Source organism: Myotis yumanensis, unplaced genomic scaffold (genome assembly GCF_028538775.1).
Source record: "Myotis yumanensis isolate MYYU_CA2020_CCGP unplaced genomic scaffold, mMyoYum1.0.hap1 SCAF_14, whole genome shotgun sequence".
NCBI classification, from domain to species: domain Eukaryota; kingdom Metazoa; phylum Chordata; class Mammalia; order Chiroptera; family Vespertilionidae; genus Myotis; species Myotis yumanensis.
In genome coordinates, this window is record NW_027223765.1 from 26,912,287 (window position 1) to 26,929,062 (window position 16,776).

The following is a 16,776-nucleotide window of genomic DNA, read 5'->3' on the forward strand; positions in this document are numbered from 1 at the left end:
GCCACGATTAAGGAGTTGTTGTGTTGAGTTGTGGGACTCTGGATCAGTTCTATCTTGCTTTTCTGCATTTCCTAAACTGTCTCAATTGAGCATACGTGTTTCTCTTTTAAACCCACCATCACATTGTGGCCTGACCATCAGTGTGCATGTGAAAGCTGTGGGCTCCCCTTGTGTGTGCAGGAGTTCCCAGAGGGGAAGCACTGGCTCGAGGGGCTGGGGAAATGTGGACTCAGACAAGTAAACCTGTATGCGGTAACCTCTCCGTAAGGCTTCTGCTTGCACTGCAGCCTGAGAGGGGCAGTGACGATGAGTCCCACTTCGCAGGCAGAAGTGAAGAGAGAGGTTAGGTAATGTCAAGGTCAAAAAGCAAGTACACAAAGAATAAAAAGCAAATCTTCATCTGATTCCAAAACCCTCACACTTCCCCCGGGACATTTCCTCCCAGGGGAACAAAAGGGAGCACAGGGGAGATGAATACTCCTGGAAGTCCCATGCACACTACAGTGACTATAGCCAGTGTGCCCTCAGGATTAAGTGAGCATTCCAGGGGGGATGTGAAGAGGTGCCCAAGCTCTTTACCACCACCTCCCCCCAAATTATTCCTCTGCTCCTTTCCTCACGACTGCAATTCCCTGAGCAGAGTTTAAGGCATTTATCCAGGCACAGCAAGTTTGCTAGAGGAGACCACATCATTTTTCAATCATCAGAGGATTAAAATCCCCTCTGGGAAAGGTAACAAGTGGCACGAAAATGTTTCAAGGTACAAATGGCTGCTCTTCATTCCACCCATTTCATAAAGTAAAGGAGGACAAGGAGGAAGGTCTGTGATCGAAGAAGAGTGGATGAGAGCAGAAGCAGGTGCCGTAGAGAAGAACACGGTGGAAGAAGGGTGGGTTCTGTGGGAACTTAGGCGAGAACTGCATCCAGCTCTCAGTCTGCCGAGTGTCCTTGCAGAGTCCGAGCTGGAAGGCAGCGATGCTCAGCCTTTTCATCTAGTGGCACACATAAAGTACTAAAATTCTGCGGCACCCCCAAAAAACACTTTTTGCTGATCTGACCAAAAAAAAAGTGTAATTTTGATTCATTCACACCAACAGCTATTGTGTTGGCTCAGAAGGTAAAAGCTTTTTGTCATAGCTCTATGAAGAAGACCAATATCAAGCTTTTAAAAAAGCTCTTTAGCCCTGGCCGGTGTGGCTCAGTTGGTTGGGGGTCATCCCATGCATCAAAAGGTTGCTGGTTCGATTCCCAATCAGGGCATATGCCCAGATTTCAGGTTTGATCCCAGCAGGGGGCATTCCGGAGGCAGCTGATCATGTTCTACTCTCATACCAATGTTTTTCTTTCCCTCTCTCTAAAAATCAATAAAACATATATTTTAAAAGCTCTTCATATAGAACTACAAGTATCTTTTTAAAAATCATACTATGAATGCCCTAGCCAGTTTGGCTCAGTAGATAGAGCGTTGGCCTGCGGACCAAAGGGTCCTGGGTTCGGTTCCAGTCAAGGGCACATACCTTGGTTGCAGGCTCCTCCCTGGCCCAGGCCCTGGTCGAGGCTCTTGCAGGAGGCAACCAATCGATGTGTTTCTCTCACATCGATGTTTCTCTCTGTCTTTCCCTCTCTCTTCTACTCTCCCTAAAAAAATCTATGGAAAAATATCCTCGGGTGAGGATTAAAAACAACAACAACAACAAAAATCATGCTATGACCTAACAAGAGATTGGTTAAATGAAATGTGGTAGCACACGGATTTAATGAACTACTAAGTAGCCTTTTTAAATGTGGTCATGAATTTATAGTGACTGACATGAAAAGTTAGATATTGTTTTGTTATACCAAGAAGCATGTTAACCTTGCTAAGGATAATAACAGTATATAATTATATAGAAAGATTTTTTTTTAATATATTTTATTGATTTTTTAGAGAGAGGAAGGGAGAGGGATAGAGAGTTAAAAACATCGATGAGAGAGAAACATCGATCAGCTGCCTCTTGCACACCCCTTACCGGGGATGTGCCTGCAACCAAGGTACATGCCCTTGGCCGGAATCGAACCTGAGACCATTCAGTCCGCAGGCCGACGCTCTATCCACTGAGCCAAACTGGTTAGGGCATAGAAAGATATTCTTTTAAATGAATCAAAAGTGTTAAGGTGTCCAATTTACTTTAAAATACTTCCACACTCACAAATATCTACCATCTATCTAGACAGATGTTACACATACACTTAAATGTACACATGCAAATAAAAATGGCAAAATGTTAATAACTAACAATGAATTTAGGAGGCAGTCTTTTCGTGTTTATTATTCTTGACTTCAGCATTCTCTAGGTTCAAAAATTTCATAACAAAGTTTTTTAGCACATATACTATCATTATTCTATTTTTAAAGGGAAATATGCACATAAATATGTATAAACTCTCCAATGCTTAGCTATGATTATCCAGATGTGGGCTTATATGCTCTTGTATAGACTTGATTGCATTTTTAAATTTTATGCTATGAGCATGGCTTTCCCTTTTATACTCAGAGAAAACCCAAACTATCCAAAAAGACACTATTCAATTCAGAACACATCACAATGTTCTTAAAATAAAGATGTGAAGTACAGTGCCACCATGCTTAACAAGTGCTGGTGGCTTTTCCTCTCACCTGTGATGAAGGCCTCGCAGCTTACAACTTTCAGTGAGCATCATTGTCACCTGAATTTCAGAAGCTTGATCTACGTCAAGAAAAAGACATTATTTTGAATGACAATACTGTATATACATATGGCATTACTATTCTCTGCTTTTAGTAAATAATTGTCTCAAGTAAATTTAAATAGGTCTTGCTTAAAATTCTATTGCAGTAGGTAGTGTCTTGTTGAATAGGTCAATACTAACAGAAGTCATTAAAGATAAATCTGACTACATAAAACTTAGAAATTAAGGTCCTATAAACAAAGTAGAGAAGTTAATAACAGATTGGAAGAATATCTGCAACACATAAGGCATACAAAGGGCTAATTTCCTTTTCCTTTCTGTCCCCCTTCTTTAAAGAGTTTATACAAATCAATAAGAAAAAAAAATTAAAGAGAAGGCATTTCTCCACTCTTTGAAAAGAACATTTCCAGTAAGCAAAAAGTATATTTTCATTATAAAATTAAAAATGAGTGTCATTCTTTAAAAAAAGGTCATAGATGCCAAAAACATGAGTATACCCTTAAAAACACTTTCAAAGAAACCATAAAAATAGTTTTTACTGTCAACAGTAAAATTAGTAATAACAGTAAAAATAGTAATAATAATTTATAAAGCTTCTGACCAATGCAATATTAGAGGGAGGAGAAGATACAAAGATTGGCAAAGCCAAGATCCACATCCCAGCCCTACCTAGTAAAATGCAAAACCAACAGTAAAATCGGGACCACTGAGCTCAGGCACTAGGATTACATGTCACATTCACTCCTTAAAGCTGATAAATTGCAAATTTCATTTACTTCCAACTCTAACAGATGTTTAATTTACTTCCCTCTCCCACGACTTGTTATTAGTGTCCCTTTCCAGGAAGCTTCACTTAGTTAAGACTTTTGTCGGAATGTCAAATACGTGGACAAAAAGCCAAGGATGTGGAACACTTGGTACTTCTTTGGAAACGGTGATCCACACCAATGTCCAGTGAAATAAACTCTAGTTGTCTAAAAACTGCTAAACATTTAGGATCACTCAGTAAACGACAGGCTGTGCCTTATTATTAGTCTTTCTGTAATCTAAATAATTTTTAACAAAATTATAGCCAGACTATTTGGGGGCTGGCAGGATGTTTTTAGGATAAAAAACTAGTAATCACTGGAGGGCCACACCAGTTGGTAAGCGTATACCACTTTCCCATTAACTGGTACAGAGACCCAAATAGAACAAAAGGTAATTTCAGGATGTGTCATTTTATGCATAGTATTTTTTCAGTTCTTAACTTTGATATAAACATGTTCTATTAAGTAAGAGATACCTGAACTGGATGATGATCTAAGAAAACATTGAATTGGAGAAAAAATAATTTTACCCACTTATTAAGAAAAAAATAATTTTCCTGGATCCCTTTTCCAGTCTAGTCCTAGTCTTTTAATTTTAAATACTGAAAGATCTATTTTCAAGATGGATACGTTTGAAAAGGATATCATAAAATAATTCACACTGTAAAAGCTACGAGAGAACAAAATGATATAAAAAAACATTCACAAGTTACAAAAGATTAGCTATTAAATAAGAACTTAACACAAAAAAACTCAAATTAATTCATTTATTTTATTAAATTCAATTTCATAATCCTGTGTGAAATATTCAGATTCCTAACTTTAATCTCTAGAAATTTATATTGGAATATCTATTAAGTGTCTTTGCAAAACTATGAATTTTTTAAGCCAAAGTTTGCCCTAAGGTAAAGGTCAATGATCATTTCAAAACATATTATTTTTGCATTTAAGCTGCACTTCTAATTGTGTGGCATGTAACAAAGCATAGAGATTTGCGAAAGTACTTTCAGTTATATATAGGCTTAATTAAGAAATAAACATAACATTGTAAAAAAATAAATCTCAGAGAAAATCATGTGAAGTTATCTAACGATTTGGAGGCAAGGACTGTGGTCAAAGCACTTCCTCTTTGTTTCCAAGCAAATCATGACCATATATTGGCTAAGGACTCACTGTGCTTTCTCCTGTTTCCTCCTGGCTCAAAGAGAACATTGCCATCACAGTGGCTAGGCGTAGAACCAAGCAAGTGACTCCAATTCAAGTGTATACGGAAAGAGAAGCCTTATCTTGTGAAACAGTCCCAGCATCCACATTGTGTTTCCTTATCACTATTATTTCCTTCTTTCTCCCCTTCCAACCCTTTATCAACCCAATTCTGTACAGAAATCTCTTTTGTTAATTCAAGATTCATTCAGGACTAATTAATAACAGCCCAGGCTAAACTGTCCAAATAATATTTATAAAGCCCAGAAGAAATACTAGAATTAAGGGGAAATGTTTCCTTAAAAAATGGGGAAAGTGTAACCAAAGGCAGTGGTTATTAAACGTAGAGTTCAAAGTTTATATTTACGAAGAGTACTATGTACACTATCCCTCAAAACTAGACAGAAAATCTGGTGGGACCTGATTTAAATGTTAACCTTTAAAGTTATTTTGGGGCTAGAAAAAGTGGGTGAATAATATAAGTACTGAACAATATACTGAGTTAAACCATTTACTTAGAAAAGATAAAAAGTGTGAGTGTGTGTTTGTACCACCCTTAAACAAGCAATTTTGCTAAATTCAAAGAAATCAAATCCCAAAGAATTTTTGTTAGATTAGTACAACCCAACTTTTTAGAAACAATAAACATGTGTCCATGAATCACTTTAAGTAAATTTAGAAACATGTTCTTACAAACTAACTTTGTAAACTTCATAAAGTTGTCACCTCCTACTCATAAAATTGAATTTAATTTTGCCCTTAATTTCTGCATTCAAAATGCTAAATTTGTTTTTTCAAAATTATTATCTTATCATCTCAATCTATATCAGTGTCAGACACTAAGCACCTTATAAATTACCACATTTTTCTTTCTCTTAAATACTAAGAATTATTTAAGCTCTTAGAAACATCAATTATAAATAATTAAAATTCGAATGTTTTAAAGTCTTACTAGTATTTAATTTATATTAGGGAATAAGCCATATATAAATAATATTCTAATATATTCTGTTAGGAAATCTCTAACTAAAAAATTTATGTAAATCATGCCCTAGCGGTGTGACTCAGTTGATGGGGCACCATTCCATGCACTGAGGAGTGGCCAGTTCGGTTCCCAGTCAGGGTGCATGCCCAGGTTTGGGCTTGATCCCTGGTCGGGTTTGTGCAGGAAGCAGCTGCATGATCAATGCTTCACTCTCACACCGATATTTCTCTCACTGCCTATTCCTTCCTCTCTAAAAATTTCCATTAAAAAAAAATCTTTTAAAATGTTGATATAGCCGAACCGGTTTGGCTCAGTGGATAGAGCGTCGGCCTGCAGACTCAAGGGTCCCGGGTTCGATTCCGGTCAAGGGCATGTAACCTGGTTGCGGGCACATCCCCAGTGGGGGGCGTGCAGGAGGCAGCTGATCGATCTCTCTCATCAATGTTTCTAACTCTCTATCCCTCTCCCTTCTTCTCTGTAAAAAATCAATAAAATATATTTAAAAAAAAAATGTTGATATAAATCAATAATTGAAAAAGTAGGTATCACATTTCTCGAGGTGGTTAATATATTCATGAAAATATAAACTAGTATTACACCTTTTAGAAAACAATCTGGCAATATCTTTCAAAAAAAATTTTTTTTTTCTTTCAAAATTTTAAATGTAATACCTCTTGGGCAGCCAAGTCCAACTACGGCCATACATGCAAAACTATACCAAGACATGCCCACACATGGCCACATGGATATGGATATTTTCTGCAGCATTATGTAGCAAAGGCAGGGGCAGTAGGAAGGAAATTCACATAAGGTACAGTGGGTCATCCCTTTTTAAAAAATCATTACCTGAGGATATTATTTCTATTGATTCTAGAGAGAGAGGGAAGGGAAGAGAAAGAGAGAGAGAGAAAGAGAGGCGGAGAGAGAAACATTAATTGGTTGCCTGCTATATGTGCTCTGACTGGGAATCAAACCTACAACCCCTTGGAACATGGGATGATGCTCCAACCAACTGAGCCAGGGCTCATCTTTTTTCTTTATAGTGTTCAGTACTGGGCAGGTAGAGAGAGAGGAGGGAAAACTGTAACAATGTTGTTTTTCTAACTGAATTTATTGGGGTCACACTGGTTAATAAAATGATGTAATAATTCTATAACATATCATCTGTATATTGTACAATGTATTCACCACCCCAAGTCAAGTCTCCTGTCAACATTTATCACCCCTATGCTCTCTTCTACTCCCCCTCACCACCTTTAACAATGTTTTTTTAAGGGTGAAAACCAAAGATTTTTAACTTAGGAAAACCACAATATTATATGTAGCAATAATGAAGTCAAGTGGATGCAGTTTAACTAAAAGCCTGAGTAATATCTAATAAATGTTTAAGGTCTTAATTTATTAGGCTTCTATACCTTAATGAGAACTACCCAAAGCTCCTTAATAGTCTCATATGAGCTAAATTAACATGGACTGATTTATAAAGGTCTGGCACACACTGAGAATTTAAGGCAGAATTTAGCTGGTATGAGCCACCTTAAACAGGAAAGCATTATGGAAATAGTATGGAAAAAATTCCTACCTTTAACTGTTTTTACAAATGCTTGCTTTTCTTTATTTGGATCTTTTTCATCTATTAAAATCCCATGGAAAATACGCCCAAAAGTACCTAAACGGGAAAGAAATGAGAGATCATAAAATAACCTTCATAAAATTATAAGTACAAAACTTTCTGTCACAATATAACTTAAACATAACAAGAGTGTATGTGATCAACAACATTACTATAGCCCTGGAGTAAGAAGACCCAAATCTTTGTTCTTTTAATGACTGTTAGAAGTTCTTTGTTACTATGAAATAATTTGCTTTCACCCTAGCTGATTTGGCTCAGTGGATAGAGCGTCGGCCTTCGGACTAAGGAGTCCCAGGTTTGATTCCGGTCAAGGGCACATGCCCAGGTTTCAGGCTCGATCCTCAGTAGGGGGCATGCAGGAGGCAGTCAATCAATGATTCTCTCTCATCATTGATGTTTCTATCTCTCTCCCTCTCCCTTTCTCTCTGAAATAAATAAAAATATATTTTTTTAAAAAGAAATAATTTGCTTTCAGAAATACCAGATCTCACAAGTACATGAGAATTCTTTCTGAATTATCCTAAATAAACCAGTGATACAGCCAGGAGCACTGAAGCTCAGCAGTGGGGTATCCACAGAGGCATCTGAATTTCTGGGCTTAGCCTCAACACAATGACAAAGGAGAGAAATGGACTATTCTCACACATTCAAAAACAGACACAAAACATCTGCATTGGTTAATTACTATTTGCCACTGGGGACAGTTCAAGATCCCCAATTAGCTGTGATTGACCTACTGCATCCCAACCAACAGATAAATTCAAATGCCTCATGCATCCAAAACATTCCTAACCGAATTACAGAGGGGGGTGGTGGTGGAGGGGCGCGGGGGGGGGGGGGGGGGGGGGAGTAACTGTATTTAACAACTTGAAGAGCTCAACAAAGTATTTATTATTAATTTCTGTCCTCCTCTTTCACCATCTCTCCAATCAATATCCTAAAACTCAAAGCAAGGACCAACAAGTGGGGAAGGAAAGGGTACTAATATCTATCTAACACCTAAATGTGTTAGTTGATTTAATGTGCATCATTTCATTGTAACTAGCCTAAGAGTAGACCGGGTAGTCCAAATTTACAGAAGAGAAAATTGGACACAGATATATGAAGTGATTTATCCAAGGTTGTAGGAATGGAACTGGAAGTTGGGTGTAACTCCAAAGCCCATGCACGCTCCTTCTGCTAGAACCCCACACTATATGCCACAGAGAAAATTACTTAGACTATTTCAAAGAGGTCTACTAGGTTGTGATAATCTTTAAATAAGAACTAAACAGAAAGAAAATATACTTTAAAGGGAACAAGCATTAATATAAGTGCTTTAATCTACTTGAAAATCAAGAATTACACCAAAGCCGTACTAAGTCGAATTAAAGATCTAAAGAAGGGAAAAATAAAATCAGTTTTATAAAGGAAATAAATTATGCACTGCTTTCTATCCTTAGACATAAAATCAAATTCTTAAAATTTGAAACAAAAAATGTGTTAGTGCTAACATTAAATCTTCTGTGAAAACCTGATTTTGAGATAATAAATACCTTCTTGGAGTACATCTTTTAGAGTTATCCTCTCCCTGGAGATTGCTATATCCTTCACCTTAGCTTTGGCCTCCAAAAGAGTGACACTTCTTAGGTCGTTCTTCTCTATTCGCAGGGTAGGATAACCTGAGGAGCCAACAAAGCCAAACCAAGAAATATAAATACCCTTAGTATGGCATCACGGTCAATTAGGTCGGTTAGGACCTCAGGATTCAAGTCACAGGAATGAATGAATGTGCACACACACGAACAGGGGAAATTATTTATGTAGGCCATACTTAATTTTAAAGAAAAACTTTTCCACCTACCCCAAAATCTCAAAATGAAGAATTAAAATAAGAAACACTAAAAATAATATTACCATTACTGCCACTTCAATTGCCTTTCAGCCAAATGAAACAAGCTTTGATTCATGGAATTCAATTTAATCCATCTTATGGACTGTTTGCTTCCCAAAAGATTTTCTAACATAGTCTCCTAACAAAAGAACTTTTCAAAGGAAGATGTTTGTAAAAATGTCTAACAAAATGTGTACTCAATTTAATCATTCTGATATCCATGGAGCCTAGTCCTACCATTGTGAGATTCATATTTGTTTTTCTTTTGTTTTTTTTTTATATATATATATTTTTTATTTTTGCTAAAAGTATTACAAAGGGTATTACATAAGTGCCCTTTTTATCCCCCCCACCCTTGACAAACCCCTGCCCTCCCTTACCCCCCAGTGTCTTATGTCCATTAGTTATGCTTATATAGATGCATACAAGTCCTTCGGTTGATCTCTTACTCCCCTCCCTCCTGTCCCCCAACCCTCCCTGGCCTTCCCACTGCAGTTTGACAATCAGTTTGAGGCAGTTCTGCCTCTTATCTATTATTGTTCAAAAGTTTGTAATGGTCTTTATTATCCATGAATGAGTGAGATCATGTGGTGTTTGTTTTTCAGTACCCTTAACTCTCACTCATTTTTTAATATGACAGCAAAAAAAAAAAAAAAATTCTAGCCATAATTAAAATTTTCATGCCCCCTCTCCCCCAAACAAGTTAGAATAAAAGGAAGATCCAGTGTTAGCAAGGGGAAATTGGAATGGTATCTCCAATGGTTTGTTTGCTTTGGGAGAGATTGGGAAGAAAATCCCAGAAGTATTAGTGGACCTAGATAGTGGTCATCAATGGCTGCTAGAAGAATGACATGCAAGGCTGTGGGGAACTTCATGATGGATGGATTAGCCTGACAACCCGATTGCACTATCAGCAGTTTGACCAAGACATGCCTAGTAGTGAGTATCTGTATCTGTTTAATCCTGCCTAGAGTTCTCTGAGTTTCTTGGACCTATGGTCTGTTGGGTTTTGTTATTTTGGAAAACTCTTGGCCATTATGTCTTCAAATATTTTTTTCTGCTCCTTTTTCTTTTCTTTTTTTAATTTATAAACAAATGTATTTCCATTGAGTTTTTTCAAAAAGTATTCGTCTTATCATATATAATAAATAATCTATCTACTTAAGGTTATAGTCACAAAAACAAGGAAATTTTTTATTGATGGTAACTAAAAAAGTATTTTAATAAATAAATGTATTCCCACTGACTTTTTAAAAAAGTATTTTGCTTTTAGCTTATACAATAATTGAATTATCTGCCTCTTTAAGGTTATATCCACCATCACAAATTGACTCCCAAGAGCAAAGCTTGACATTTGAACATTAAAAGCAATGTTTTGTTTATGCTGAATAGTCTGGACTACTTTCACATTCATCATCATGTTTCCTGAAGAGCATATATTTCTTTCTTTTGTTGGTGGTCATGGCAATTACTGTTAAGATTTCTTTTAAATTTATTTTCATCTAGAGTGCCCCCTCTACCCGCCCCCCTTTTTTTTCTTGCCACGATCTTATTAAAGAAACCCGGTCAGTTATTCCAAAGAATATCTGGCATCTGCTTTTTCGAATATCATTTAACTTTTGCATTTCTTGTAAATTGTAAATCAGTTCTATCACCTTCATTAGATCTGGTAGGTCCAGGTAACTCTTGAGGGTGGGAGGAGAAACAAGCCCAGGGCCGGTGCCTTACAACCGTGAATATAAAGTATCTGTCCTACTTTTTGTGATGCTAGATTCATGAGTGGATTCAGGTGTGACAATATGATCCCTCAAATGGTAAAGTTCCCATTTCCCTTTGTTCACAGGGATTTAAATATTGATGAACTTTTCCTGAATCAAACATTTTATTGGGATTACAAATATAATTTCTAACTCTACGATTTCTTCCATATTTATCAGCTGAGAGTCTTCTGTGAAGAAACATTTTCCTCATGAACCAGCACTATCTGGTTACTCTGAAATACCGTCATGGAGCCAGCTGTTAGAGTAAGGTATTGCTGGTGCCTTAGTTACCTGAAAATGATCAATTTTTTTAAAAGGTATCATTATGAGCCCATGGATTTATACAGTTTATGTTAAAATCCATTGTCGTCAACATCGTTTTAGATGCTCAAAAGGGCCCATTTTGGGAGCTCTTCAAGTCTTTCGCAGCTCCCTTGATTTTTGGCTCAGCAACAGTTTTATCTGGTCCATTCCTGATTAAATCCTGGAACCATGCATTTCGTCAAAGAACTCCGGTTCTTTTTTTGGGAAACGGTATTGAAAGACCACAATAGGGCAGTGGGTGAAGAACAGATATTCTTAGTATTAGTTCACTAAAGAAAAATGCTAGCCCAAGGAAGGTAACAGTTAATGCCTATAAGAACCTAATTCATCAACAGCTCCAATGAGTGGAGCCCTGACTTGTGACCTAGTGTCTATCTTGATGTTGCCTTGTTCCTTATTTGTATGGTGACTGATTCCTCTCTGTCTATATTATACTCTGTGAATGATAATTTCCCATCTACATGTTCCACTATAAGAACTTTTATCAAAATCCTGTTCAAGCCCTGGCCAGTGTTGCTATGTGGTTACTACATTGGCCCACACACTGTTGGGTCATGGGATCAATTCCTGGTCAAGGGCATGTACCTGTGTTGCAGGTTCAATACCTGGCCCTGGTTGGGATGTGTGTGTGAGGCAACCAATTGATGTTTCTCTCTCACATCAATGTTTTTTCCCCCTCCCTCCTCCATTCTCTCTAAAAATATCCTTGGGTAAACTTTAACAAAACAAAACAAAACCCTTATTCAAAAAAACAGGAAATCAGATCTCGAGCTCTCAATTCTAATAGCAGCTAGTGTCCTATCCAGATTAGGAAACAATGTAAAGTCCTTACCATAGCCCATCAGACCACCAAACAATGTATTAAAATCCAAGTCTCTGTCTTCATGCAGCTCTATGGCTACCTAAATACCTGAAAACCTTCCTTCCGAATTTCTATAGGAGTGATTTTATAGCTCTTTAATATAATTAATCTATGGAAATCTCCACGAAACTAAATATAGCAATTAAATGTAAATTTTATTTTCATACTCCAATTCCAGAATGTTTCATTCAATGCTCCAGAAAGCAAAAGTTGAGGATCAAGCCTAATTCTGCAACCAGACACTATGTACGTAGTATGGTACACTTGTCCTGTAAGTAACTAACCACACAGGACCACTGACAGACAGACCACGGACAACTTTAGTAAATCAACTTTAGAATTAAATTAACTCTTACTGGTGATAGGAGTTGCATTGTTGGGTGTGTCGGCTCTCAGATACTGAGTCGTCTGGGTAGATGGCTGAGACAGCCCTTGGGAACTGCTGCTGGCACTGATGCTGCAAACAATTAAGAGAAATATTTGGCATGTCAGCTTCAATGAGAAATGTCCTTTCTCCAATCACACAAAAAGCATGCAGACATTATAACTAGCTTAAAGTCCTGACAGAGATGGCAATAATGCATGGATCTCCATCACAAATGTTTCACATTGAAAATTTTAACTACCTCATAATGCAAAGCTGGATTTTTTCTTTCCCTTCTACTTACACAATCATCAAGCAGGTTCACCTATCAAAGTCATTCAGAAATGTAGGTGCCAGTCCTAAGATACCACAGATAATAGCTGTCCTGAACCTCATACAACGATAATATTTTACGGAACTATGAATAACCTCTTACAAAAAGAGTCCATGCCATTCAATTAGATTGTTTTTAAGAAAAGGAATAGAAAGATAGGTCTCTTTTAATGATGGTCCAAAATCAAATGGCATACAGATGAGGGAATAACAGAGCATTTACAAATTATTATTACTAATTATTTTTGTTATTACTAATATTATGCATCCCAAGCCTTAGAATGACAAGGAAGCACAAGACACCTGTTTTTGGAGTGCTACTCAAAGATCACCCAGAAAACAAAGTTGTTAAAAGTCCAGGATTCAATAACAAGGAGGGAAAAGAAGCATCCCCATCCCCCAAAAGGGGGGAAATAAGGAACTTCAATTTATTTCCCATAAAATAAAACGAAAAATAACCTACACCCAGGACTTTTTGAGGCTCAAGTTGTATAATATATATGAAAACACTAGTTAAACATTCCCTTCCAACCAACATACACTAGTGGGAGAATGCTCAGACCCCAAATTATTTACTATCTCCAGTAGGTGGCACTCTTGTACCAACTCAGAATTCTTGAAAATACTGTGGGCATACCAAGATGTTATGAGTATGTCCATGCCAATTTTTTGTTTGTTCAACAGATATTTAGTGAGTCCCTACAATGAGTAAAGCACTACGTTAAGTGGTTAAACAAACCTTTAAACCCCAGACTTACTGTTAAAAGAGAGGCGAGCAGCAGTCGGGGATCCACCCCTGGTAACTATTAAACCCATAACCTATATACCTGTATCACATGAGGTAGAAAACGGGATAAAAATGTACGCTTTCTAGCACTTAATAGTTTAAAACCAGTCTAAATAAATTACCTAATTTGATTTTCATAATCAAGTAAGATTAGTTATGGGGATATTAACTCTGCTTCAGAGTTGAAGTTAGAAGTTAGGGCAAAGAGCATCATTTTCCTTCACAGCACTTATTACAATTTGTTTCTCTGTCTTCTCTGTAACTTTATTTTATTCATCCCACAAATATTTGTTAAGTGTCTACTACATGCCAGATGCTGTGCTGGGTGCTGGGGACCCGGCAGTAGACATAATATACAAAGACACCCCTCGTGAAGCTGGACAGCAGGGATTTCTTCTTCACTATCCGCCTTGCCCAGGCCGCTGTCAGGCCCTGAGGCGGGGAGAGTGCCTGCCTGTTCACTCCTTCCTGCCCAGCACTGAAGCCAGCGCCCGGAACTGCAGGCCCAGGGGGCCCAACCGAGCCTCAGTGACAGCTCAGTGAACAACTACTGACTCGATCACTGAGCAGAGAAAACCATACTTCCTTGTAACAAAAAGACAGAACAGTTGCTTCTGACATGAGTTGGTGATATATACCGAAAGAGGCAAAGAATTATTGGCATAACGCAAAGGTTGGGAATGTCCAGGCCGCGGGCGACAGTATAAGGCCCGAGAAATCACTTGGTCTGGCCCTGCCTCATTCCCGTTACCTCATTTCTCCCTCAGTGCTGCCAGGGCATTAGGGGTGAGTTAATTAAATGCTTGACCAAATATAGCAGGCTAATTTTTAAGTTGTTAATTTTGCATGGCCCATGAATGATGTTATGAAATATCCAAATAGCCCTTGGCAGAAAAAAGGTTCCCCACCCCTGGTATAACAGAATGGTTTTTGCCTCTCTCTACTCATTCTTCATTCAACAAATTTTCCATCCGACATTCATTCGGCTGAGACCTGTTAGGCACTAGATAAAGAAACAAAAAGAAATACAGGTGACCTTGTCACTCATTAATCATGGTGAGGGTGGTGGGGTAATGGAGATAATGGAAAATGAAGATATTGCAAAATAGCAAGTTCAAGTACCCACAAACGAGGAACGAACTTCCCTGCAGTCACAAGCGAACAGGGGAAGACCACAGTGTGGGATGCTCTGCACCCACTGGGGCAGGGCCTCGGAGTGAACGTGGTGAGAAGCTCTGCCTCTCAGGACAGTCTCACCCGGCATAGGACTGAGACGGAAAGATCACCTCGGGTGTCAGGACAGGGACAGCTACACACATGGGACCCAAGTGCTCCTGGCAGGAGCACCACCCAGGGAGTTTCCTTCTCTGCCTCTAAAGAAACTCTGTGTGTAGCAAGACTCGGCTCCTGGCTGCCTGGAATCGAGGAACTCTCCATCACCCCTGCCCCAGGAATTCCATGGAGCCACGGGTCCTGTCAAACCGCACAGGGCTGCTGCGAGGATTAGGGGAAATAACGGGGGTCAAGCATGTGTAACAGCGCCTGGCACGCAGCAAATGCTTCGTACAGTTACAATATGAGTTACTGCAATAATGAGTCTCCTGCTGCTCTGCCCTGGTGCTAGCACTGCTGTCCTGGAAAAGTTAATCGCTTTAAGCCTGTGTGTTCATCTTTATAATGAGGACAATTTCACACTGTAGGTGACGTGAGTGTCAAATCAGATCATACATGTGAAGTGCTTGTACAGTGCCGGTGAACAGAAAACACGCAATACAGCAGCAGCCACTGCGATCTCAGTGGGCCCTGTGCAGAGGGAAGTATGTGTCTCTTAAATGCTCTTGGATTACTGGACGGGAACTTTCTAGTCACCCCTGTTAGCTTGCCAGGCACATCATAAATAGTGGCTAACAGAACAGAAAAAAGCTGAAGGAATTAGTCCATCACTACTAACACACCGAACTTTTCTGAAAACAAAAATCGTAATAATGGCACTCACTATATGTAAGTTCACAACATCCCCAGTAAGTATGTGCCATTATTATCTCTGCTTTAGAGACGAGGAAAACTGACACATAAAGAGGCGACATAACATACTTGAGGCCAGAAAGCTAGTAAGCAGGACACCAGAATTCAGAGACGCTCTGGCTCCAGAGGCCAAGCTCTTAACTACTACGCTATGCTCTGAAAACAGGTGACAGTGTAAGCTGCTTTTATTCAGGCAATGTCTGGAAACACCCACCCGAAAGCTAGAGAGAACTGGGACCAATTCATGGGTGGTAACAGATTATTTCCACAGGCAGAGGTATATGCCCCGAGGAATCTGGAAGTGCCTGCACAGCTCTGGCCGATGTGGGCTCCCAGCCCTGGCACTCATATAATACATGTAAAGTGCTCGTACAGTGCTGGTAAACAGAAAACACTCAATACAACAGCAGCTTTCCTTGAGGCAAGCACTCAAGGGAAATGTGTGCATGGAGACTGACCTCCAAGTGTCATGCTCTTCATTGCCCTCTAACTCTACCTGTTCCCTCACCTCATTTCTCCCTCGGCGCTTCCAAAGACCATTTCTTCCTCTATAAAACCGAAGTCTAACTTCAGCACCACCATACATACAAAACATATGCTGAAACACATCACCCATGTATTTCTCTTTTCATTCGCATCTCCTTTCTCGTTTTTTCTCGACTCAGGTAAAGAAAGGAAAACAATGGGAACAGAGGGAACTTCAGGGCAGGTGCTGAATTCAACCAGGCTCCCTGTCCCCTGGGGCTTTGTGCCACAAATGTGCTTACCCAACGTATGAACAACACTGTTAGGACTGGGGATTCAGCAATAAGTAACACACACTGCTTTCTAACTGGAAAAAGCTTACATTCTAGTAGGAGAGAGAAGTACACAGAGAAATGATTTCAGGAGGAAAAGGTATAGAAATTGTTACCCCAAAGAGAGAGAGACAGAAAGGGAGGGGGAGAGAGAGAGAGAGAGAGAGAGAGAGAGAGAGAGAGAGAGAGAGAGAGAGAGAAGAGCAAAATGGGGAGTTGGGAGGCTTAGAAAAGACTTCCTGAAAGAGATGACAAGAAAGCTGTAATGTGAAGAATGAACAGGGTTTGGACTGGTGGAAATGTAGGGAGCCT

The 16,776-nt window shown here is 38.8% G+C and overlaps 1 protein-coding gene across 3 annotated transcripts in view; it reads right to left on the reverse strand.

Moving 5' to 3' along the window:
- Positions 1-16,776, reverse strand: part of RYK (receptor like tyrosine kinase) — an 84,876-nt gene that overhangs the window by 22,994 nt on the left and 45,106 nt on the right. For 2 of the 3 annotated variants that reach the window (XM_070433435.1, XM_070433437.1), the window contains exons 7-10: positions 12,514-12,615; positions 8,875-9,008; positions 7,289-7,375; positions 2,657-2,726 (exon numbers count right to left, since the gene is read on the reverse strand). In XM_070433435.1, coding sequence (XP_070289536.1) covers positions 2,657-2,726; positions 7,289-7,375; positions 8,875-9,008; positions 12,514-12,615 — 393 coding nt within the window. The remainder of the gene's footprint in view (positions 1-2,656; positions 2,727-7,288; positions 7,376-8,874; positions 9,009-12,513; positions 12,616-16,776) is intronic. The other variant, XM_070433436.1, reaches the window with a different exon arrangement.